Source organism: Rhipicephalus sanguineus, chromosome 2 (genome assembly GCF_013339695.2).
Source record: "Rhipicephalus sanguineus isolate Rsan-2018 chromosome 2, BIME_Rsan_1.4, whole genome shotgun sequence".
In the NCBI taxonomy this organism is placed as follows: Eukaryota; Metazoa; Arthropoda; class Arachnida; order Ixodida; family Ixodidae; genus Rhipicephalus; species Rhipicephalus sanguineus.
The window spans coordinates 209881808-209908607 of NC_051177.1; the positions used below are offsets into that span (position 1 = coordinate 209881808).

Here is a 26800-nt window from a genome sequence, read left to right on the forward strand (position 1 = left end):
ACCTAACCGCAACACAAGGCGACGGACTAGCGACTTCGATGTTCTCATCGACGGCCACAACCTCACCGCTCTCGTCGACACTGGGGCCGACTATTCCGTCGCCAGTGGGCCATTTGCCACCAAGCTGACGAAAGTAAAGACCGCTTGGAGTGGACCCGAAATCCGGACAGCTGGAGGCCACCTGATAACGCCGATTGGTGTCTGCACGGCGAGTCACCATCAATAACCAGACTTATCCTGCGAGATTTGTAATCCTACAGAACTGCTTCAGGGATGTGATACTTGGAATAGACTTCCTAAGTGACCACGGCGCCGTCATCGACCTGAGGTCTGAGTCGATAACACTGACCTCAGACAAAGCTCTCCCGCCCCTCGCGACGCCAGGGAACTATGCATTGAATGTGATAGAAGAGCAGGTGACCGTTCCGCCGCGCTCCAGCGTCGTTATTTCCGTCGGAACCGAAAAACCTAAAAACCTTGAAAGCGTTATCGAAGGCGATCAGCACCTACTCCTGAACCGTCAAATTTGCGTCGTAAGAGGTATAGCCGAGCTGCGTGACGGTATAGCAAAGGTTGTGCTCACAAACTTCAGCCACGAATATAGGCATTTCAACATTGGTACGACGGTCGCCTACATCGACGAATGTGTAGCCGCCAGCAATGCTTTCACCCTCTTCGATGCTGCCGAACCTGCTTCGACGAATAGAGGTCCGAACCAGATTTTGACGTCAACCCGAGCCTTCCGAAGGTCAAGCAACACCAGCTCAAAACCCTGCTCCTGGAATACAAGGACTGCTTCTCGTCGTCGTCAAGAATTCGACAGAGCCGAGTCGCGAAACATCGCATCATAACAGAAGAAAGTGCCCGACCAATCCATCAGAGCCCGTACCGTGTTTCGACGCGAGAACGCGAGGCCGTCAAGAAACAGGCCGAAGAAATGCTACGCGACGATATCATCCAGCCGTCCAAGAGTGCGTGGGCGTCACCTGTGGTGTTAGAGAGGAAGAAGGATTGGACCCTACGTTTCTGCGTCGATTATCGTCGCCTGAACAAAATCACGACAAAAGACGTGTGCCCTCTCCCCCGTATAGACGACGCCCTAGATCAACTCCACAACGCGAAGTACTTTTCTTCGATGGACCTCAAGACCGGCTACTGGCAAATCGATGTCGACGAGAGAGACCGAGAAAAGACTGCCTTCATAACACCGGACGGCCTGTTCGAGTTCAAGGTCATGCCCTTCAGTCTTTGCTCGGCGCCTTCGACATGCCTTCGACTTTCGAACGAGTCATGGATACAGTATTAGCTGGCTTGAAGTGGCAAACTTGCCTTGTTTACTTGGACGACGTCGTTGTGTTTTCCTCGAACTTTGACGAACACCTCCAGCGCCTTGAATCTGTACTTCAAGCAATCAAGCACTCCGGGCTCACCCTGAATCCAGAAAAGTGCCGCTTCTTGTAAGAGGAGCTCTTGTTTTTGGGTCACGTGATCAGCAAGACTGGAGTGCGGCCAGACCCGCAGAAAACAGCTGCCATCGCCGCTTTCCCGCCCCTAACTGACAACAAGGCAGTGCGCCGATTTTCGGCTTGTGCGCCTATTACAGACGCTTTGTCAAAGACTTTTTTCATGGATCGCCGAGCCACTAACGTAGCTCACGAAGACCGGCGTCGAATTCAGGTGGCAAACAGCGCAAGTCGAAGCATTTCATGAACTGAAACGACGCCTGCAGGCGCCTCCGATACTTGCGCATTTCGACGAATACGCCGATACGGAGATTCACACCGATGCAAGCAGCGTAGGACGCGGTGCCTTCCTTGTGCAGCGGACAGACGGACTGGAATGGGTTATCAGTCATGCTAGCCGGTCGCTGTCTAAGTCAGAGGCCAACTATCCCACAACAGAAAAGGAGTGCCTCGCCATCATCTTGGCTACGTCAAAGTTTCGCCCCTACCTCTACAGCAGGCCCTTCAAAGTTGTGAGCGACCATCACGACTTGTGTTGGCTAGCGAACTTGAAGGACCCTTCAGGTCGCCTCGCACGGTGGAGCGTAAGGCTTCAAGAATTCGACACTGCCGTCGTGTATAAGTCCGGAAGGAAACACTCCGCCTATCCAAAGGCGGTATAATAGCGTCGCATCGGAGTGGGAAATTCGAGATAGTAGTTGTAACTTCAACAAAGAATCAAGTTCACATAGATGACACCTTTTGAAGCTATAGGAGACGCCCGAAAAGTGTGTAAGATGTAATAAAGTTGTCTCGTTGCATAACTTCTTGATAGGAGAATCGGAACCGCTTGAGTTCCTTCATGAGCTGAGCGGACTGCGTCGTCGGCTAATTGATTACCAGCGATACCGGTATGTCCTGCTCGCCACTGATATATAATATCGTCCCCTTTTGCTAGAGCTTGAGGGTGACAATTTTTTATTTCGTGTGCCAATTGCTCGTGAGTCCTCTTACGTAGGGCAAACTGTCAACTCTGAAGTGCTGCCATTGAGTCACAGAATATGACTCATTTTCGTGGACTCTCTTGAACGATCTGTTGTAGAGCAGCTCTAAAAGCAGCAAGCTCCGCGGCCGTAGATGTCGTTACGTGAGACAATTTAAATTTCTTTGTCATTGCTGCAGCCGGAATTTCAACTGCACCCGAAGAGCTGGTGGACCATATAATTTATATCGCATTATCTGCTGAGTGATGCACACCGCCACTAACTCCACGGATATGACTCCTGGTATTCCGTTCATGCCGACACGTTTTCGCATCCGAAAGCATTTTGGAACCTAGGCCGAAAATACCTTCCTCGTTCATATATACCTGTCGGCGCTACAAGTTCCCACTCAACCCTTTTTCCAGCCACGTGCCACTCACTCGATCGGGTCACCGGTTTCCCCAAAATCTCCCGGGCGGGCGCACTCGACTGCACCGGGCGCGAGGGAAGACGAGCCCTTTCCACAGTGTATACGGAGTGAAAATTCCGACGGGCTCTCCCTCCGGCGTCAAGCATTCGGCTTAGCACCAGCGGGGGAATGGGGTGATTGCCGCTCGGAGAGCAGAACGGGGGCTCCCCACACCACCCGACGACCAGGATGTGGCGGTATTTGTAAGCATTCCTAAAACGGACGGAGGGGGACCGTCCGTTTGAGTCGCACGCGACTGGTCAATGTGAGCCGTGACGAGCGCCGCGACGAATCGCGTGCCCACATGACTAGTCACGTGCGACTCAAACGGACGGCGTCCGTTTTAGGAATGCTTACAAAATACCGCCAATGATGACAGCTTCTTGGGAGCAGTGTTGCCATCGCTGAGCGTCAGACATCCGCTAAAAAGCAATGAGAAATCCGCCAGATTCCACTAGATTCTAAAACATATCCGCTAAATTTCCCGCTAGGGCCTATTTTATTAAAAAAACACTGCAATTTCGTATGATAAATACCTTTATCATTCTTAAAAGCTCTCCAAAACTACGAGAGCTGAAATAACATATAAAATAGTCTTTCAAGGAGTCTAACTAGAACACTTGAGTGCTGCGGTGGTCGTCATTGGTGAACCTCATCACAGATGAGGCTAAAAGTTATAAATGTTCACACTGATGAAAAAAAAACTCACAGGTCAACGAAAAACACATCGAGGTCTTCGTCACCGCTGTTGTCGTCTGACACCATCTCCACAGGACCGCTGGTACTTGTTGAGGGACCAGACAGATGACTTGGTTGCACATACGTTGCAGATGTCCCGACTGCACTAAAAACTGCCGCGGGAAGTTCGTAATCAAAACAACTTTTCTGGTGTCGCTTCAGCCCCGCTCTTACGACGAGGATGGCATTTGTTGTTTCAGGCTTCAGCTTGTTCCTCAGCTTGGATTTTACTATGTTAAGCTGACTAAATGTCCTCTCTACTACGGCATTTGAATACGGCAGCACGAGCATCGACATGGCAAATCCGGCCAGCTCGGCGAACGGGTTTTCGCCGCAGGCGTCCTTATAGGAGTGAACTTCACACCAGAACGACTGCGTGGACGATATTTGCTTCCAGTCCAGGAGGGTGATTTTGCCCCACTGATTTTGAATTTTTTCGATCGTTTCAGGGGGCACTGCCATTGCTTCCAGCAGAGGAATCAATGGCTCCTTCACGACGCACAAAGCGTTTTCGACCGATAAGAGTTATGTTTTCTGGAGAACTGTGATGTTGTCGGGAAGTCGCTGTCTGATTTCATCTACTAGCGTGGTAATAAACCTTATGCAGCTTTCTCGCATCACAGCTTCATCTGCGACAGAGAACTCGTCGGTCTTCTGAGCTTTCATGTTGTCAACGTACGTCTCAAACAGGTAGCCCAGATATGGCTTGGGATTCAAGTGGTCCTCAAGTCTGCACGTCAGAACGTCAATCTGCTCTGTCGAAATTACGACTTTTTCAACCAAGCTTGAAAGCAAAGTTATGAGGTCTTTCAGCAGCTTTGTTTGATCCGCATCTTTCGCCTCGAATGCCTTGTTAACCTTCTGAACATCTGTCAGAATCGGTCTCAAAAAAAGCAAGTACCCCAGATTGATCTGGTTTTCGTACATACCATACAGCACCTCTGCCGCATAGCACTTTTCAGTGCGCCTTGCAATCTCGAAGTGCGCCTTCAATTCGGTCCACTGGTCTACGATCCTCGATACGGCTATTTCGAGGGATAGCCATCGCGTCCTGCACCGCTTGCACAATCTTCAGTGTTTCATCGCCGTCATTCATCAGACCGTAGAGCTTCTTGTACGCCATTTGCCGGGCAGGGGATCTTGCGAACCAGTTGTACGTTTCGCTTATTAGGTATTCTAAGATTTTCGGCAATGCTTCCGCCGTAGCAGCCGACGTGGCTAGCTGCAAAGAGTGGCAGACGCAGCGTATCAGTGCGAGGTGGGGAGCCTCAGCTTTCAACTTCCGATGAACGCCATTATTGATCCCCATCATAACGCTAGCGTTGCCTGTCCCTACGCCTCTCATCCTTTCCAGTTTAAGACAGTACTCCATCAGAATGGATTTCACGGCCGCCACAATTCCATCTGCCGTGCGCACTTCCAAGGTGCACAAGTTAAGGAATGTGGTCATGATCCTTGACTTGGTGACACTGTGATAGATGATAGAAATGGCAAGGAATTTTGTGACACTGATGTCGGTCGACTCATCTACGATCAAGCTGTAATAGCTGTCCCCAATGTCCTGTGCCAAATCCGCCTTGAAGTGTGGGCCAAGAACGTTCTTAATCACGGAAGCGCACTTGGAGCGGCGCATTTGATACGCTCTTGCAGCTTCGCTGTCAGGAAACGACTTCTTATAGAGTTGGCACAAGTGATCGGCAGTCATAATTGAAGAATGTTCGGCAATAAATAGAGCAGTTCTGCCCTCAGCGGCATTCCCTGGTTGGACTTGCATTTTTGTAGTGAAGCCCAGTTGCTTCTGGATCGAAGAACTGCCAGCCAGTTCCCTATGCTTCTTGGTGTTCGTATGAGCTTTCAGGTCCGAATATCTGCTGCCTAGTTGACAGCCGCAGTGCTTGCACGCCGCAACTTCTTTTCCATCAGCAGACGCTTTGCACTCCAGCCATTTGAGGAGTAAGGGATCCTTTAACCACTCCGTCCTGAACTTCTGCGAATATACCACTTTCGGCATAACACAAGAGGAAGGGGAGTCAGGTTACACGGAGAATAAACAGAACCGTTTTTCGACACAAAGCAGTCGGACGTCTTCCTTTGTTCTCTGCAACTTCGAACGCAAAAAAAACTGGGTGGCTACTTCGCCAATCGCCTCGCTTCCCACCGGGACTACAGGCGCCCCCTGCCGCTTGCGGTGCTGTAAGCAGCAGCAGGTAAGCGTAATATGCGCTGGTGATCGCGATATACGTGTGCGAATTACGGGAAAAGTGTTACGTTAGGCAGGGTAGCCTCCGTGGGATTACATACAACGGCGTCGACTGGTGCTGACCGGGCAACGAGTCGACACGAACGCATGTGTAGGCCAACACGTGTGCGTGCGCGCGCCTGAGCCATGTGCGCTTTGTGATCGTGCTACGGAGACAGTGCCGTGACTGACCTGACTCGCAGCGACCGCAACCAGTCGAAGTTGGGCAGCTGCTTGTCTTCTGACATACGAGGTTGGTAGTAGCGCCACGGTGCTACCCGCGGTTTATGAACTTTGCACGGAGTGAAGCCCCGACAACGGACCTTCCGTACGACACCCGCTGAGCGGGGTATATCGGAGAACAACCAAACAAGACAACAAACACACTTTTATTACAACAACAAAAAAAGAAGAAAAAGAAGAATATACATCTCTTGGTCAATATGGCTAAATCCCTCACCCGCACGACGAAAAAGTCGACCACTCCAGCGGAAGACGAGGGAAGTATGGTACAGTGCAGCAGCTGCGAAGGATGGACATACCTGGAAGAAACGCCTTTCGAAAATTTGGAAGAGGCAAAGGACAAGACATACACATGCAAACACTGCACCAAGATATCCACACTGTACGCAAGCTTAGCATTGCAGGAAAAAACAATGAGGGCAGAATTTAACTTGCAAGTGGATACAATGAAGGAGCAATGGAAAGCATCAGAAACTGCTCATAAGACAGCGATGAAAGAACTCTTACAGGAGTTGAGCACTGAGCGCACCCTACGCGAAGAACTCTCTACAAAAGTAGCAGCTCTACAGGCCGAAGTTGACAAACTCAGACCCTCGAAAGGCCACCTGGCCACTGATGACACCGATGTACACACAGGTGACGCTCTGTTCACTGAGCGAAAAAATGAGCTCCAGCCTCGTGACTCAGAGCAACAAAACACTGCCAAAGTACTAAGCAACTCTATGGCAAAAGATGAAACTGAGGAGGACAGAGAAGCAGGTCCATGGATGAAGGTGGGAAAAAACAACCGCGTAGAAAACCCCATAAAGGAGAAAGCAACAACACAAAGAAGCAATGAGCAATCAGTTCCAAAGAAGTGGAACCAACCCAAGCAACAACTGAGGTACGCACAGTCGCAACACAGGCGCCCAGTGGTGCTCGGAGACTCAAATGCTCACCGCCTGAAACGCCAGCTCCACAAAGACGTTAGCGACTGGAGACTCCGCGTCACAACGAAACCGGGAGCAACAATGGAGGAGACTCTGCTTCGAGCTGAGAAAGAGATAGAGCAGGGAAATTCAGCTGAAACTAAGCTCCAACTAATCCTGCATGTTGGTTCTACCGACATACTGAATGAAAAAGAGCCACACAGATCTATCGAACAGTTAAAACAGAAACTGACAGCTTGGAGTCAAGCTGATCCCCAACACCACTATATTCTATGTGCCACACCAGAACTGACACCACGAGGTCCACACGTGGTAACCGCCTGCCGAGAGTGGAACAAACAAGCTAACGAACTATTCACCATGCTTGGCCCCCAGGTAGAATTCTTCTCAACTACAAACCAAATGGACGGAGAATACCTCGAGGACATACACTACACTGAAGCAACAGGCACCCATGTTGGGCACCTCCTGGCTATGAAAGTTGCCAATTTTTTAGGAGTAAACAGGGAACATCACGCCAGCCCCCCACAAGCTCGTCGACGTCTATCAAAACAAGACCACACAATGCGAGCCTTCCTGAAAGCTATGACAACAGCATTCACACAAATGAGCCAACCGAACCGTCGCAGGTGAAAGAGAGACAAAATGCCCCGACCAGCCCACACGAAGAAAGAAAAAACAACCCAAAAACACAAGCGCAAGTAAACCGCAAGCAGAGACATATAAGGCAAAAAACAATAAGAAAGGAAAAAGAATTCAAAATCTGCCTACTAAACATACAAGGCGGCAGTAAACTCAAGTGGGCAGAACTACAGAATCAGATAGACAAAGAATACATCAACATATATGCACTTACAGAGACCCACCTTCGAGACGAGGAAAAACCACTCTTACACACAGGGCTTAGTTGGCTTGGCCAAAACAGGAGAAAAGGACATAAACGAGGAGGGGGAGTTGGGTTCATAACAAAAAACCAGACCACACAAGAGGGAAAGGATGGCTGCCAAGAACACATGTGGATTACTGCGAAACTCGATAAATGTCACCTCAACATGTGTGTTGCCTATGTGGCTACCGGCTCAGAACAACAAACTTGGAATGAAGAAATCTATAACTGCATAAACAAAGACATAGAACAAACATATAAGAACAAGCCAATCCTCCTTATAGGTGACTTCAACTGCCACATAACTGAATTGGAAGGCTATGAGAAACATGCAGCCGACTTTCGCAAGCTGGTCAAGCAATGTAACCTATACATAGCCAACCTGGACCCTACATGCAGGGGAACATACACATGGTCACGCAGATTGAGCAAGTCTGCTATTGACTACGTCCTATCCAACGACAAGGTCTCGCAGAACCTACATATAACATCCATACACATAGACGAAGACAAATCCAACAACTGTGGAAGTGACCACAACCGAATTACAGTAACCCTAAAACAAAAACAAGACCAAACGAACTCTGCAACTGTGCATACCAAACCACATTGGAGAGTGAGAGATGAAGACCGCCTCAAAACCTTCGCAGAAGAATTGGACCAATCGATGGAGGACTGTCTCACATATAAAAAATTTATTGAGAAATGTCTATCCGTGGCAAATAAAACCATTGGGAAAACAACTGGAAAAAACAGAACACGGACGACACCATGGTTCGACAAAGAACTAAAAGAGGAGATACAAGAATGAAAGAAACTCTCCAGACAACACCGACACACACCAGCTGAAAACACTAGCCTAAAAGATGCCATCTGGGAAAAATACCTAGCTCAAAAGGGAAAAGTGAAGGTGATGGTTGCACAAAAGATAGACAAAGCATTCAAGCAACAAGAAGAACAAATAAGAAAGGAACGTCAACATTACAGCCAGAAGTTCTGGAGATATATTCAGACCATGGAACCACGAAATGCCCGGCCCAAGATGGTTTCTCTCCAAACAGGAGATGGCGGCAGTATTCACGAAAAAGGAGAAATAGAACAATACATGACACACCATTTTAGATCTGTACAAGCAAACTACGACATACCAATACACCAACTCACAAATATCACAACAGAAGGCCGATCTAAAGAACAGAAAGAAGCGGAAACTCTGACCTGGGAGATCTCGAAAGGAGAATTAAAACGACGCATCGGTGCCATAAAAAACCAGAAAGCATCTGGCCTTGACAATATTCCAAATGAATTTCTGAAAGCTCTACGTACAAATGCCCGAAAAACGCTGCTCAACTGCTTCAATGACATCCTAAAAACAGGTGACATTCCAGAAACATGGAAAGAAACTCGTATACAACTTATCCACAAAGGCAAAGGGAAAGCAGAAAATGACATCAATGCCTACCGTCCAATAGCAGTGCTTAGCAACGCCCTGAAACTCTTCAGTACAATTTTAAATCACAGGCTACAAACCTATTGCGAAAAAAAAACAATATACTCTGTGAATCACAAAATGGCTTCCGACCCTGGAGACGCACAAGTGACCATATATTCACTCTCACTCAAGCGATAGAGATGAAGCACAAAGAAAAAGCACAACTCTATCTCGCCTTCCTAGACCTGGAAAAAGCCTACGACTCGGTCTCTCATGCCAAACTATGGCAAAAGCTTGAGGATGTACCCCTAGATAAAGAATTTATTGAACTACTGAAGGCACTCTATGCAGATTGCACAGCAGTATATGATCTCCATGGACATAAATCCCAAAAAGTGAACCTAAAAGTGGGCCTGAAACAGGGGTGCCCATTATCACCAACCCTATTTAATCTATTCATAAATAACCTTTTAAGAACACTTAACGACAAGGGACCTGGGCTGAGACTCTCGACGATAACAACAGACAATCGAGAAGTATACACAAAAATATCATGTTTGGCATTTGCTGATGACATCGTACTTCTAGCTGAATCGGCAACAGACCTCCAAGACCTTTTGGATATCTGCTCCCAAGGTGCGACCGAAGACCACCTCAAATTCAACACCGAAAAGACTCAATGGATGAGCCTAAACACAGACTCTGACGAAGCTACCTTCACACTGCAAGGAAAACATATAAAAAAGACGGCAACCTATAGATACCTCGGAATCGAAATAACCGACAAAAAAGACTACCTGGAAAAACAAGCAGAGTTAGTTACAAAGAAATCAAACCGCCTAAAAGGCAGAGTGTGGCATCTCTCCCGCCACTCGTACAACCCATACTCGGTGGGTCGTATTTTGTGGAAAACGCTCGCTGTCCCAGCGGCAACGTATGCGCTTGATGCACTTACGTACCCAACTGGAACAATGAAGTGTCTAAACAGACACCAAAATGAACTGGGACAGTGGTTGTTGGGCGGAAACTTCTGTACATCGAATGCTGCCATAACAGGTGAAATGGGGTGGTCACCTTTCGAAATTAGGGAGGCAAGATCTAAATTCCAATACATGGGCAGACTGAAATTCCTGCCAGAAACTAACTTCAGCAGCCGAATATACCTGCATCTACGATACAAAGGTATTAAAACCCTCTGGATGCAACGACTTGCAACATTAGAGTCAAAATTCGGCCCGAACCCAAAACTCCAACAAACCAAAAAAGAAAGTGAATGGCGTCAGGAAGTGAACGAATGGATCACCCAGATCAGCACGGACATCTGGCGTAAAGCGGTCACCAAGAAACACATCCTATCGTGTTATGCAACACATAAATTGGCGCCGGGCTGTGAACCATATTACAGAGGAGACAAATCAAGTGCACTACTATTCCAGGCTCGCACGGGGTCTCTGGCGACTCAACAACGACGTCATGAACTCTTTGACTCCGAACCGTCGTGCCGCCTACGTGGAGCAGCCGAAGAAACTGTCACCCACGTTCTACAGGACTGCCCGCGCCTGCACGATAAACCCCGCACCTCACCAAGTCTGCCGGAACTCCTGGGCCTGTCGAGCCAAACAGAAGACAACCATTTCGATAGGGTCAATTACACCAAGGATCTCCTGCTACGCTGGGATCGTCTTAACAGAGAGGTCGCGACCACATCGGCCAGGGAAACGCCCCACACACCCTCTTCTGTGGCCCCGCGCACCGACACTCCGCCGCCTTGTGGCAATGGGTCAAAGCAGACTGACGAGAAGCTGGCAGGGCCAGTCATGCTTCAAGGCCCAAGTCGAGAACAGTGGTTGAGACAAAGTACTAGCATCACGGAACTCCCAAACACGGCCGCTGGATAGGTGACCCCCTACAACGGTAAACATACGCCATGTTTAAACGGCCACGGAGGTGCAGCATAGAGTTTCCTACAATACTTACTAGAGGGAACTCTGGCGCTAGTGTCTATGGGAGCTGCAATGCATCGCGCTTCAGCCAGCATGGGAATCATGGGTAGTACACGGATTTGTCTAAACTTCGTTCTTTCGGCTCCGTTTGGCTCCGCATCGCCTGCATCCGCTTTGTCGCAAAACGAAGTTCAGCAAAAATCAGCAGTTTCACTTCACCACCTTAACTTCTTTAGGCTCACCGATTCAAATCTGGTCACGAAGTTCACAACGATCCATTCTTTTATCCGAAAGAAAACCAAAACATAGCAATAAACAAAGCCACAAGTGCGTTCGAAGCCCACAAGCACGAAGACTAGGCAAATCCGTGTACTACCCATCATTCCCATGGTGGCTGAACGATGGCAGCGCCAGAGTTCCGTCATTTTAGGAAACTCTATGAGGTGCAGAACACGGCATGGCTTGGCTCGACTCTTGACTCGACTTCGACCAAGCCAATCGTGTATGTGAGTGTGTGTGTGTGTGTGTGTGTGTGTGTGTGTGTGTGTGTGTGTGTGTGTGTGTGTGTGTGTGTGTGTGTGTGTGTGCGTGTGTGTGTGTGCATTAAGGGACACCGTGACCCGTGACACTCTGCTTATGCACGAACAAAAGAAGAACGAAAACACTTGACATTTGTTTACATTTTTTTCTTCCTGTGGCACTTAAACTGCCTGCCCTGTGTTAAAAGGGAATAGGAACACTTACTTACTTACTTACTTACTTACTTACTTACTTACTTACTTACTTACTTACTTACTTACTTACTTACTTACTTACCTACTTACCTACCTACCTACCTACCTACCTACCTACCTACGTACTTACTTACTTACTTACTTACTTACTTACTTACTAACTTACTTACTTTACTTACTTACTTACTTACTTTACTTACTTACTTACTTACTTACTTTACTTACTTACTTTACTTACTTTACTTACTTTACTTACTTACTTACTTACTTACTTACTTACTTACTTACTTGCTTGCTTACTTACTTACTTACTTACTTACTTACTTACTTACTACTTACTACTTACTACTTACTTACTTACTTACTTACTTACTTACTTACTTACTTACTTACTTACTTACTTACTTACTTACTTACTTACTTACTTACTTAACAGCGAGCCCGCTCCCTGCACGATAGCGGACTCACTGTTTGCACGGCAAGCGGCAGGGGGCGCGCAGAGTCCACAGATTGGTAGGGTGCCTTGATGTGCGTTTTGTGCATCGCAGCTCGTCCGTTATTTATTACTTAGAAAGCGATCGCCGCTTTGAAACCTCACGGATTTGTTTGTCTGAGATAGGCGGAGCAAGTGAACAGGAGCCTCTGAAGTTAAACAATTTCCGCATTTTTAGAGAACACGGAAATGGTTTCTTGCAGGGCGATTTTGAATCGGTCCACTGCGTGAGGTATCCGCCAGAAACCCGCTATGTACAAAAATGGCCCGTCAGAAAATCCGCTACCCGCTAGACTGATTTTTTCCCGTCAAAATAAAACAAAATCCGCCAGACTTAGCGGGAAATCCGCTAAATTGGCATCACTGCTTGGGAGCCATAAGTGCTGACGACTTCGCCAAACAACAGCGAGCCGACCCGGAACTGAAGGGTCTAGTGTAATACCTGGAGGGCAGGACCATCGTTGTCCCAAAAGTATTCAGGCAAGGATTGGCATCATTTTCCTTCAAAAACAACGTCATCGTAAAGAACTTCTCTCCGGCCCGAGCCAGCTACCTTATCTTTGTACCTTCGGGACTGCGACCAGAAATTCTGCATGCCCTGCACGACGACCCGGCGGCTGGGCACCTCGGACTTTTCCGCACACTCGCACGAGTACAAGGAAAGTACTAATGGCAGCGCCTTGACGCCGACGTCACTCGCTTTGTAAGGACGTGCCGAGACTGTCAGTGACGGCAGACACCGCCCACAAGACTAGCAGGCTTCCTTCAGCCAATCAAGCCTCCTCGACGACCATTCAAGCAGATCGGGATGGACCTCCTGGGGCCATTCCCAACGTCGACTTGCGGAAATAAATGGATCGTCGTGGCTACCGACTACCTCACCCGCTACGCCGAAACAAAAGCCCCCTGGCCAAAAACAGTGCCGCTGAGGTATCCAAGTTCTTCGTTGAGAGCATCGTCCTTCGACACGGCGTCGACAGAGATACGGCGTTTACGGCTGACCTAACTCAGACAGAAGAGTTAAGATCTGGGCCAGTTGGTTCATGATACTTGACGAAAGCCAGCAAAAGGACGGGACAAGAGAAACGTGTTTGTGTCTGCCTCTTTCTCGTGTCCCGTCCTTTTGCTGGCTTTCGTCAACTAACTCAGGCGATCTTGGAATACAGCCACGCAAGCCACCGCCGGACAACCGCGTACCAACCACAGACCAACGGCCTGACCGAGCGTCTAAATAAGACCATCGCCGACATGCTGGCCATGTACGTCGACGTCGAACACAAAACGTGGGATGCCATCCTTCCATACGTGACCTTCGCATACAACACGGCCGTGCAAGAAACGACGCAGATGACGCCCTACAAATTGGTCTACGGTAGGAACCCGGCAACGACGCTCGACGCCATGTTACCCAACGTCCCCGCCGAAGAAAACCTCGTCGTCACTGTTTACCTTCGCGCGCCGAAGAAGCCCGACAGCTTGCCCACCAACGCATCAAGTATCAGCAGATGACCGACAGCCGTCGTTGCAATCTTCGACGACGCTTCGTGAAATACCAGCCCGGCGACCGTGTTTGGGTCTGGACACAAATACGCCGACGTGGACTCAGTGAAAAAAATTCACAGCATATCCACGGGTGAATGATGAAGACCTTGGGCGAAGCTCCTGAAGCAATCATGGTTACACCATGAAATCTTGAGTGGTTTCGCCCAGCAGTAATCAAAGCGATAGCCCAGTACATCATCAAAGACGTGACAAACACTGTATATATTTATACAAGAAATATTATTAATCGTAAGTGGTAGCTAGACGTGGCTTCCGTTCCCCCTTCATTATAACGGCTTTATGGTCGGTGAAGTGATGGATCGGTGATGGGTAGTAGTGGGATGTTTGCAAAGACGAAGTAGTGGGCAGTTTGCAAAGGTGGCTTCCGTTCCCCCTTTATTATAACGGCTTTATGGTCGATGAAGTAATAGGTCGGTGATGTATCGTAGTGGGATGTTTGCAAAGACGAAGTAGTGGGCAGTTTGCAAAGGATCGGTGATGTGTCGTAGTGGGATGTTTGCAAAGACGAAGTAGTGGGCAGTTTGCAAAGGTGGTTACGCCGGACAACGGAGACGTGACAAGGTTAGACTAAGAGGAGCTTCGCCCCTAAAACTTCTTCGGCCATGCTTCGGTGCTTCGATGTCTCGGCGCTGTAGAGTTACGAGGTCATCCCGGACGGCATTACGAACTCCCAGCGACGCCGCACACGACCTGAAGTCGTCCATGTCATGCGCCTTAAGCCGTTTTTTACGCGTTACCGAACTTGTGGACTGTACTTTGTCATTTGCTTTGCTTTGTAATTTATTTGTGTAGGCATTTGTTTTTCCCCCTTCTATGTTCTGTAACAAGCATCGGGACGATGCTATTTTAGAGGGGTGCTATGCCACGTGCGCTTCTTCTGCTATGTTTGTGTAACTAGTCCAATGCACGTGTGATCGCTGTCTTGCGCGGGCAGCGCCAGAATATCCGAGAACATTCCAGATTGTAGTATATCACTTTGTCAAGATTGCGCACATGACGGGAATAGTCAAGATTATTCCAGAGCTTGCGCAGCCACCAGTGATAAGGCTGGAAAGTTCGATGCATGATGTATAAAAGACGGCGCGTCCCATAGATGATCAATTTTTATCGACGGCCGACGCTCTGTTCGCCGCTATCAGTGTACAGTGTATATTGCTGTAGTTTGACTTTCCGTTTCCCGGCCACAAGTTCGGCCAAATAAAGAGTTTCATCTTTGTCACGTCGACTGCTGCCTTCGTCGACGTCACGAGCCCGTGACAATATGTACTATTTATGAGCATGGAAAGAAGACCTTTGCAATTGTAAACATATTAGCAGTCAACATCGTCTGGCCGATTCTATATCTCTGTACTCTTGTAATTGTCGTCGTGGTTTTTTGTAGCCTAAATCTGCTACATATGCAAGCAATAAAATATTATTCTTTAATTCAGAGTAATCACGGTGAAATGTTTTACAGGTACACGATGAATTTTGTACATCAAGCAGTTTTCACGTATAACCTGTAATCGTTTTACGTGTCTTTTCTAACAGCCTCCTCCTTTGATGCCGAGCAAGCTAAGCAGTGCATTTTTAGTGTGATGCAAAGAGCAGAAGGTGCTGGTATAACAGTGAGTGCTGTAGTGAAAGACATGGGGCCAGGAAACACTGCTATCTGTGGAAACCGTGCTTCCAAATTTGGAGCACCAAGAACATCTTGCCCACGCCCATGTGGCAATGGACGGATTCACACGAGTTTGCATCAGAAGCAAACTCGTGTGAACCTTAGCCCGCAGGAATTTCCTTTGAAAGCTTTCAGAACACTATTTACAGCAACATCCTTTGCATCATTAGCCACGCCTTTCATAAAAATCAGAAAGTCATCGAGATATCTAAAAAATTTTGCAACAAAAGTCTTGTCAACACACGCGTTCACTTTCTTGTCAAAATTGGATAAAAACAAATCACTTAAAATTGGCGCGATGCGTGAGCCGATAGAAACACCGTTTCTTTGAACGAACGCATCACCGTTAAAATAAACAAGTGTAGATGAGAGGTAAAATCTGAGCATTTCCAGAAAATTGTCAACAGAAACCCCCGAAATGTTCTGAAAGGCAACAGGACCGAAATCCTCTATGCGATCTCTAACCACAATTAATAGTTCATCCCGTGGAATAGCGTAGAACAGGTCTTCTACGCCTACCGAACAAGCATGCCCTGACATGTACTGGATGACCGAACTTGAATTAGGTCAAGAAAAGGACCATCAGTATTCAAAACATTGAGTTGTTTTTGAAGGAACTTCGAAAGATCACGCTGCCAACAGTCCTTTTCTGTCACAATCTACATTAGTGGCATCCCTTCTTTGTGACTCTTTGCAGAAAAGAAGAGGCGTAACTTGTCGTTTTTTGTCACTGACAGGCACTTTCTAAGTCTTTCAAGATCCATGTCCTTGCACAATGCTAAGGCTTTCTTCGAAGTTCTTATCTACTGCTGCTTTTGCTTTTACACGATATACCGAATCGGGTAGCACTGCAAATCCGCCTTCCTTGTCCGAAACGAGCAAGGCAAGGTCATTTGCATTTAGGTATTGAACCGAATTCCTCAACGCATTTTCAGGCGTCCGGTCATAGCGAAACTTTGGGGGCAAGCAATCCACACCCTCCGATAAACATCTATTCTGTTTAACATCGCCAGCGCGGCAAGCAATGCTCCTTACAAGGCCGATCAAAGATACTGGCGGGACAAACATGCTGGGCAGGTGCGTCCTGTACCGGTGCCGTACATGCACAAAGTGTCGCACCGTCTCAAAAAGGCAGCACTGAGGTTCGGCGTTTCAGTAGTTTTTACTGCGCCGAAAAACTCTCCAGGATGTGCCGCATGGTTAATGCCGCGGAGGGTGTTCGCGCCTGTGTAAAAAAGCATTCCACGCAGTTCGTAGAATGCTCCGTTGCAGTGGTTTGAACTGTCATGCGGTAAGCTATACATTGGTCAGACTGTTCGTTGCTTAAACGACCGTTTGAGGGAACACCGTAGGCTGCCGCGGCTGCCGGACATCTCACGGACCATTGCCGTAGATGTATGTGTACAGCGCAGTTTAAGTGCACCCGTGTGCTCAGGCGGTTGAGAGGGCAAGCAGACAGAGAAATTTTCGAGGCTTTTTGAATAAGAAAAGCGGGTGATCGGTGTGTGAGTGCACCGTCGCTGGCTCTTAGTAATAAAGAATGCATATACTTAGAAAGAAATCTGCGCACGGAACCGTTTGGCTAGGTATGGCATGTGTGGGTTGCATAAGCATGTGAAATGTGAAAATTAGTGATGTTTTGGGGGGCGTGCTTGTGTGATATTTAGCGCGTTGCGCAACCTCCTGCGCAGCTTTCGATTTCGTGTTTTTTCTGTGAATACATCCTCAGCTGAAGTTATTCGCTCCGCCCTGTCTGTCGTCTCCAGCTTGTCCTTTGTTTCTTTTTTGCGCTAATCAGTTATGCCTGTCGTTTTATTTCTTTCACTATGTCTCAGCCAGTCATCTACCTCCATTCCAGCTAAAGTCACTGCAGCCTGTTTATAAGGGCGTCTTAAATGTAGCATGACAAAACACTTAATCACATAAAACAGCCCGCGCAGACAGCTCACTGTGGCTCTAGAACACTGTACTGCAGCTGAAGGGAGCTTTGGAAGAAACACCCGAGTCTTGGATAGTGAATGCCATAGCCAACTCGGCGAGTTGAAAGAGAGCTACCGCTCTCACAGGCGAAGAGCAGCATTCGGCGGGCCGCACCAAAGGGGGGAGATCGAGCGGCAGTGGCACAATCCTGATCACACTCTGAAAAAACATGGCTGATCCTTCTCTCATGGGAATCGGCATAACACGAAAGTGAAACGTGTCTTCACAGACGTTGTTGAGCGTTTGTTGCGCATTCTTTCGCCCCAGGCGCGAAGGAATGAATGCTACAGCAACAAATTGTAATGTCACGCGAAGAACGGCAAGCAGCTCGAAACTTGCAACGCGCTGCTCAAGCAGAAAGGACGCACGCAACGAACATACAAAGGATGAGCGCGAACTGTCACAGTTGTAACTTGTTTTTGTGTGAGCAGCGCGCTCCTTGCGCAAAAGCGGCCGCTGCAGTGAGCGAAGTGACCTTCGTGCTCTGAACGCAAATTTGCGGTGTGAGCACAAGACGTAAAAACCACCGCCATCACGGGATAAGCGCGCGCACGAGCAACGACGCCCTGTAGAGGCGCGCGCTCAACGCGACGCGGGGGGGGGGGGGGGGGGGGGGCGACGACCTTTAAAGCGCGCTCTTCGCGCTTTAAAGGTCGCAGCGTGCACGTTAACTAAAAGCGGACTGCGAGTCTCTGTCTAATCTCTCTTCTATCTCTCATTGCCCGTTAGCAGTCATTTAGTTGTGGGAAACACCGGCGCACAGTACATGCTTCGCCCCTTCATAGGTTTCACGTTAGTGTAGCTGAAACACCCTTCCCTACATGCTTCGCCCCTCCCCAAATTTTTTTCTTCCGTGGTCGATACCCTTATTTTTTACCTCTTATCAAATACCTCGTCCTCAGATGGTGGGTTCAGCAAAGAGCGGAGCAAACGTTTTCGTCGGTGACATTGACCTTTGCGCACCTGAGGAAACCTTCCCGGTTGAGGAAGCACACGATGGGCCTCGGGCTGGGCATGAGAGCGTGCCACTCGTCCGCCCAGCCTCCCAGCGGCACTATCTCGTCCGGCAGCAGTGTGGCGCCGGTCAAAAGCTGCTTCTGGTGGCTCTTGCTGCCGCGGAAAGAGGCGGCAGCCACGCGGGCCACGACGGCGCACGTTCCCAGTACCGTGATGGCGCTGAACAAGTTCACCTGCGAACAAAAGAGCTGGCGTTAGACATATGCGCCGAAACGATAAAAGTTCACCCGTTCGCTGAACTCAGTGACAGTCTGCCTGTTTGTCTTACGCTCTAAGAAAAGCCCTCCGGTGACAAGTGTGTGGTTGGGTGAAGTATACGGTAAAGTTGATAAGATACGGAAGCGGTCGCAAGGAGTCCGACAAGAACCGATACGGTTCGATCGGGCACGGACCGGGTCTGGTCGGGTCCGATGGTCGGGTCCGACGGCTTACCTTGTTCTGTGCATTCGTTAATCATAATCGCTGTCTTCGTGCGCCGACTAAAAGGCTAATCACGTTCATTTTAACGTGATAGCATTAAAGAACTCGTTTCGCAGAAATTCCGATGTCAGTGTCGTTGGCTCTGAGCTAAAAACCAGGGTTGTCTGTGCGTGAAAATTCTAAATAGATGCAAATAAATAATAAAAATCTTCAGTTCAAACGGGAATCGAACCCAGGACTTCTGCCTGGCAAGCAGGTGTGCTAACAGAGCCACGCCAGTGCTCCAAACTGCTTCGAAAAAGAAAAAAAAAGACCTTTACCAATGTCATGTGTGCGAGGAGTCTCCTTCACGTATGTAACATTGCATGACAGAAGCGTAGAATCACACTAGGCGTTAAAACATGTGAATTGCGCAACGAGTGGTTGGTTTAAGCGCCCATCATTTAAAAAGCGCATGGGCATAGTTCATCATCATTATCAGCAACACCATCAACTGAATGTTGCTTTGCGGACGCATTTTCACCAATTCGCGAAAGGAAGAATATTGGTGTCGTGGGCTCTTCGCAATTCTACCCATTCTAGGAGAGTTTGAAACGCTCACAGATGTTCCTTTCTCTTTGAGGCACGGTGTGCACCTGGAAGCGAAGCCAAGCTAGCGACAGACGATGCGATGACAGCGGGGCCCATTGCGTTCTGCTCTTGAAGGCGCAGCTCAAGCATCCTACAAGTTCTTTTAAGGCGAAAGCCTTAGATGCCTCATCAAACGCGAAAATTGACCGTCGGCGTTTGTGTCCCGCGGCGTCGGAGACAGCACGAGTGATGCAAAAAATCATCACGTGATGACGTCATCATATCACGCCATCGTGATGTCACAGATCGACAAAGTTTGTGACGTCATTATAACGTCACATGACGACGTCATCGCATGACATCGTAGCTTGGTCAAAGGTGGGGCATCACGGAGGCAGTGCAAAACCAGGTGAGGTGCCTCCGATCCTGGAGGCAGTGCAAAACCACATCAGGTGCAGAAAGCTTTCGGAGGATAGCGGGGCAGGATCAACACATCAATCACATCGACTGAGAAAAAAAAAAGAAAATGGTTTTCGTCTTCGAGTCGTCTTAGCTAAAAGTGTAAGTGACCCTGTGAGTTTTTCCCGTAGAGACACATGATCTTGAAGCACCTCTTTCGAAGCTCTCGACGGCACTTCCAAGTGAAACTATTTGAGTCCACTCGTTCGGTTTGCGTATGCGTCATATAGTCACATGTGGTACGCTTCTTGTTACGTCGACTATCAAATTTAGCCATCGGTCGGCAAAAAATGTGGAGCTCACTCAAACTCACTCATGAAATATATTTTGCCCTTAGGCCTCACTCGGACTCAGACTCACCAAAGTTCTCCCCAACCAGACTCACTCAGACTCAGGCTCACTCAATTTTTTCGCAGCTGGACTTACTTGGACTCAAGCTCGCCAAAATACTGCTCACTCGGACTCACTCAGACTCAAGCCCACTACTTGATCTGAGCCTGAGTGAGTCTGAGTGAGTCGACTCGTGAGTTCGTTAACATATAGTACCTTTTTCGACCTGGGTGTCAATGTTCTTTAATATCAGTACCTCGTAAAATCGGTGCTCTACTTGATGCCGTTTGATCTCGTACCTTCAAGTACGAGTTATCAGTGGTTGCAATTCAGTAACGACATTTTTGTTGAAAGAGATGACTCACACGAGAAAATCTTTATGAAGAAGTTCCTGTGAAAAAAATTCTCGGGGAGGGGGGGGGGGGTGCGGCGGGTCAGAACTTCCGCCTCTTATCAATAGATAATGAGCTGGCGTATGAACGCTTATGCGCAGAAGTATGCGTTAGTAGACGTAATTAGACGCGAGTGCAAACGTGAGCTGACATAAGGTTGATAGTAATGCTGAAAATGAATAGATACGACCATAAGTCGGCTATAAAAGGTGGCGCTCACTCAGACTCACTCAATAAATATATTTTGCGCTCAGGACTCGCTCGGACTCAGGCTCACAAAAGTTTTACTCAACTGGACTCACGTGGACTCAGACTCACTAATATTTTTCTCAACCGGACTCACTCGGACTCAAACTCACCAGAATGTTACTCGCACGGACTCACTCAAACTCAGACTGACGGCCCGATCTGAGTCTGGGTGAGCCGAGTGAGTCGACTCATGAGTGAGTTTGCCGACCTATGTCCTTAGCACATGTATTTCCCTGCTTCGTGGACAAAGCGTTTTACTAAACTTAATACACTGCACGACTAGGCTAGACAGTTGAAAGTCAACGAAATTGTCCCGTCTCTTCATGCTCCCGTTATTTTCGCCCAGTTATTCGTAGGATTAGCCCCCTTAAAGTTCTGTCGCTCTGCATATTGTGCAATACGAAGTCCGTATCTACAGCGAACTCCTCTGCTGACTTCCGGCCCACAGCGTTCTAGAAGAAACCTGTGCCGCACATCGCGATGGTGGACGACACGTTCTCTTTCAGGGTAAGGCTACGGGTGCACTTACTATGTAGTTGGGCACGAGCGCCTTGTCAACCTTCTCAGGGGCCTCGAACTCCAAAGGCTCGCCGTAGTTCTCAAAGTACATCGGGTCCTTCATGGCGTCCCTCTTGTTCTTGTTGTTCTTGTTCACCTATAACTGTGGCTCGCACCCACTGTGGGGCTCCGCTATGTTGTTGTTATTGTAACCTCTGACATGGTTCATACCCAGTCTGGGTGATTGGCCAAGAATTGATTATATGAATTTTTTTAGACATCCTGAGTATTGAATATGATGATGATGATGACCTCTTACTGATGGCGCTTACCCACAAAGGGGGATGGGCCAAGAACCGGGTGGCAAGATATTTGAGGTAAATACTTATGAGGCTAAAGATAAACGTTGTACTTTTAGTCTAAAAGAGAAAAGTCCAGCTTTGTGTAAGTAATAATTCAACTTCGGAATTCTGCAGCGTAGTCTGGTGAAAGTAACTTCTACTTGCCGTGATACACACCACTGCTTATTCCAGCAAAATCTTCGATGTGCGAAGTCGCTGAATTGATCCCATAAAAATTTGCCTATTTCATTATGCAGACATGCATTTCGAAATCTTATTGCTGTCGCGTAAGCAGAATCGGGTATAATCGGTGTAATGGGTCCCCTTAAAGGAGTACTGACACGATTTTGAAGTGCAGCAAAACGGACGTTTTTGGTTTCCTTGGCATGTAGTGTTAACGCTCTCCCCACACCGCATCCGGGAAACACGTATAAATATTTAAGTTTGATTTTAAAGTTTTCATCTCCCAGCATCTGCAAGGTAGCTTCACCGCATGGAGAGCCCTATGACGTTTCAAGTCAGCTCACTTGGTTTGCGAAGTGTGGGTTCTGCATGCAGCCTAAATCACAGAAATCGCTGTCGGAGGCACTGGACGACAGTTCACTCATCATGAACCACGTTCGACTGACAGCAAAGGACAGCAGGTGCATATTTCGTGGGTTGCAGTCTGCCCGTGACGTCACGGGCAGACTTGACACGTCACCATGAAGCCGCCCTCTCGAAACCGAAACCGAAACTGCTGGTTGAAAGAAGCGGTAGTAAAAATATATGCAATGCATCCCCAGGCACCACGACACTCTTTTTAGGGTTCGCGACACCCGTGCTTTCATTTAGAGCAACAACCCGAAAAATTTTAAAATTCATGTCAGTACTCCTTTAAAGATATTGTGGCTAATGTGTCCGCCATCTCATTTAAATATATTCCGCAGTCGCCTGGTACCCATAACAGCTGAATTTTTCGTAAGTTTGCCGGTACTAAATGATGAAACATATTAATGAGCGGTAAGTTTGTCGCCGAAGAGAGCGCCGAACATACTGAAAGAGCATCTGTAGTTATAACTGCTTCTGATTCGCTTGAAGGAAGTTTTCGTAGAGCCAGAACAATAGCAAATTATTCTGCAATGAAGATACGTGTGTAATCTGGAAGTAAAGAGAAGAAGATGCCTACCACAGCATTTTCGTTTGATACAGATGCATCAGTCGCAATTATATTGTTAATTGTCAGGTGCGCAATGTAATCTTGCAACTGATCATTTAAATACCATAATGGCATTTGTTTCAGGGCTATGATGATGATGATGATGATTTCCTTTATGCATGGCTCACACCCAATCTGGGGGATTGGCCAAGAAACGATTAATTTTAGGTAGAAGTGGCCACATATGATTTCTATGACTAATGAATTATAGAGTAGTTAGAAAAAATGCATAATGCTAATTTAAAATTCAGAATTAAAACCACCCTGATTCAATTAAGAATTTTTGTACAGCGGAACAGACATCCCGGTGACAACGACCTAATGAGGAGGCTCCTAAGGATAGAATATTAGAAGTAATGAAATCCAATCTAATTCGATTAAACGCTGCTTCGAGAATGTTTTTCCTTCGTAAATTGAAACGGTTACATGATAAGAAATAATGTTCAACTGTTTCGTCCTGGTTACAAAACGAGCAAAGAGGGGAGGGAGCCAGATCAGATTTATGCATATAAAAGTTTAGTTTTGGAACGTGACATCGTAATTTAGTAAAAATAACTTCATCTTTTCTTGTTGAACAGAAATTCCTAGGCCAAGGGAACAAGAGGTGTCGATATTCGTTTAGATGAGTGATTAATGTTTTGCCGGAGTCTTGAATTATGGCACGCCTTCTAAATCTGTCACGAATTATGAGTGCTGTTATGGGAATAATTGAGAATATGGGACCACTGAGAGCGGCTTTTGCCAGAGAGTCCACCATTTCATTCATTTTTATCCCTTTGTGTCCCGGTACCCAGATTAATCTAATTAAAGTTACGTGGGTGGGAACAAGAAAATGAAAAGTACGTGATAATTGAGATTCGCTATATGCAGCGAGTGCTGAACACAAAGATAATGAATCTGTAATTATTGCAACTCTTGAGGTTGATGGGGTCAGCTTTCGTAAAGCCATAATTACCGCTAGAAATTCCGCCGAAAATACTGATAAGAAATCAGGAAGTCTTAATGAAAATGGCCAGTTGAAGGTCTCAGAGAAAATACCAATGCCAGATTTTTCTTCGGATTGTGAGGCACCTGTAGCTATGATATTTGTCGTATGTATCCCCTCTAAATGCCTATGTAGTAGGCCGTTTAATATCTGGTAAGGCAAATTTTTGGCATGATTTGGATATATATTGTCAAAGAATGAATTTAAGGTTGTGCCTTTCCTTGTCAATGGAAGGAACTTGTTATCTCTTCCTCCTCTTCTTCACCGCTTGTAGATACACAGTGTGCGTCGTGCCGTCTCTGTACGAACAAGAAATGAAGAGGTGTAAGCGAATAGACGGCTCTGTTACCTGCGGCGTTGAGAAGGCGGTGTCATAGACGCTCCAAATCAGGGGCCGAACTCGCAATGCTTGTCGTTCATAAACGTTGTCCGCTAGTGACCTGTCACCTTCACCTACGATACTTCGTAACTATAGTTATTTCGATTACATTGTAGAGTTAAAGCGCGATCTAACGAAACCCGATTTTACGGCTTTCTCAATCTAACAAAGAAATTTACATTCCCCGGCAGGCACCCACAAGGTTCAATGTTCCCATCATCTCGAAATAACGAAGGTATCACGGCACTAAACGCGATTTAACCAAGTTTTTCCTGAAATAAGTTAGTAAAAATGCCGTGATTTCTTTTTAATTTTGACACAGAAGCTTTTTTCGCGTTAAAAACTGCTAGCCGCCTTAGTCACGACCATAGTTTTATTTTGACGAGGCTGCACACCGTGACCATGCATGGAACAACGGCCTAGACAATTGACAGTGCTTCTACGTATACGAAATGGAGCCGGCGGTGGTGGTTTGTCGTCCCTGTAAGTGCTCCCACAGAAACACGGTGGATGTTCAGTTCAGTTTATTACCCCAAATGCCCCCTTTTAGAGGGGGCATTACATAAGGGGTGGGTTTTTTTTACGATTATCAATAATCAGTGGAGATTGTTTTAGTATTTAAGGTGACCAACAAGACAGCCTTGAAAAGCAGATGATGAAGCTATGGTTACGATGCCCCGGGGCCCCAGTGAACCACAAATATCGCGTGGACATCTATAGTACGTTTATCCTGGACGTTGTGAATGTCTTTTAGATATCTAGGTAAATCCACAATACCAATATTAGATGTACCGCAACTATAAAAAGCTCCGCCGTGTTAGGTTACAAGTACGTTGTACATAGAAGCTGAGTATAGACATTGTCATTTAGCAAATTGTAGCTTTTCTGCATTGTGGATTTATACGTACACTGCATTTAACAGACAACGCTACATAACGCTTTGCAAATGCGCCGTCCACCTCATTCGCGACAAGAGTTTTCAGATAAGGTCTACGTATCCGTCACTATATATTGCCCGCGCCGACCATGCACGTCAAGCTGCGCGAGTTCGGTTAACCGAATCGCAAGGAAGCGGTTAAAGGAGTACTGACACGATTTTGAGACATCGCAAAAGTGACATTTTTCGTTTCCTTGGTATGCATTGTCAACGCTGTCCACACACCGGGGTCGGAGAACACGTATAAAATATTTTAATTTGACTTTGAAGTTTTCGTCGCTGAGCATCTGTAAGCCAGCCCCACTGCAAGGACATTATCCCGACGAGTCAAGACAGTTCCCCCGAGTTTACGAGTTCTGCGTCCTGCATGCAGCCTAAATAGTAGAAATCACTGTCGGGGTCACTGGACGACAACTCACTCATCATTGTTTATGTGCACCACAAGCAAGTGACGGATTTGCCGCTACTACATCGCGAGTTTCTGTATCCCCGTGATTTCGGCGCCTTCACCCGAAGCCGCAAGACCAAATCCTGGCCGTCCGATACGTCCGCGACAGGGCCCACAGGCTAGACTTGTCGGTCCCCACGTGGGAATAGCCGGGTGGGCGCGGGGGACGCTCTTCCCCACGTCTGTAACAGACCACAATAAAGTTGTTCCCTCTCTCTCTCTCTCTCTCCCCGTGATGCCACACTGCTATGAAACGTCACTGAGAAGCTGCCCCCTCGATATCGAAACCGAAAGTGTCTTTTTAAGGTAGCGGGCATTCCCAGGCACCACAATGCTCGTTTTAGGTTTCTCGACACCAGTATTTTTATTTAAAGCAACAATCTGAAAATTCTTAAAATTCATGTCAGTATTCCTTTAAAGGGGCCATGACACCCAATTTTCGATCAGAATCTGTATTATGTCGGTCAATCCTTGTGCGTTCACAAACAAGCTGGCAAAAGTTTAGTGCATTTGGTCGAGCAGTTAATTTATAATTGAATACTATTTAAACACGCGAGCAGCCTGAGAGTCCGGCAACACTGACGCACTCGCGAGCCGTGACGTGACGAGCTGCTTGCTTTACGAGCGTCTGCATTCCGGCGAACGATTTTGTTCCGTGGTCATCTGCGCGTTTTGTTTTGTTTGTTTTGCCTTCTGTTCTATGGCACGTACCCATTCTGGGGGATGGGCCAAGAATATGTAGTTGAAGCTTAAAATCTTATTCGAAGAATCTAAAATGGTTAAAAAAGAGTAGAAATGGCAATCATAAATAAGACATCAAATTAAGACTTTAAAAATTATGCT

General features: G+C 47.3%; 1 protein-coding gene across 2 annotated transcripts in view; it reads right to left on the reverse strand.

The window, feature by feature from the left end:
• LOC119384033 (uncharacterized) overlaps positions 1–26800 on the reverse strand; it is an 88509-nt gene that overhangs the window by 34260 nt on the left and 27449 nt on the right. For both annotated transcript variants that reach the window (XM_049412743.1, XM_049412742.1), the window contains exon 2: positions 18698–18924. In XM_049412743.1, the coding sequence (XP_049268700.1) occupies positions 18698–18750 (53 nt within the window). In that variant the 5' untranslated portion in view covers positions 18751–18924. The remainder of the gene's footprint in view (positions 1–18697; positions 18925–26800) is intronic.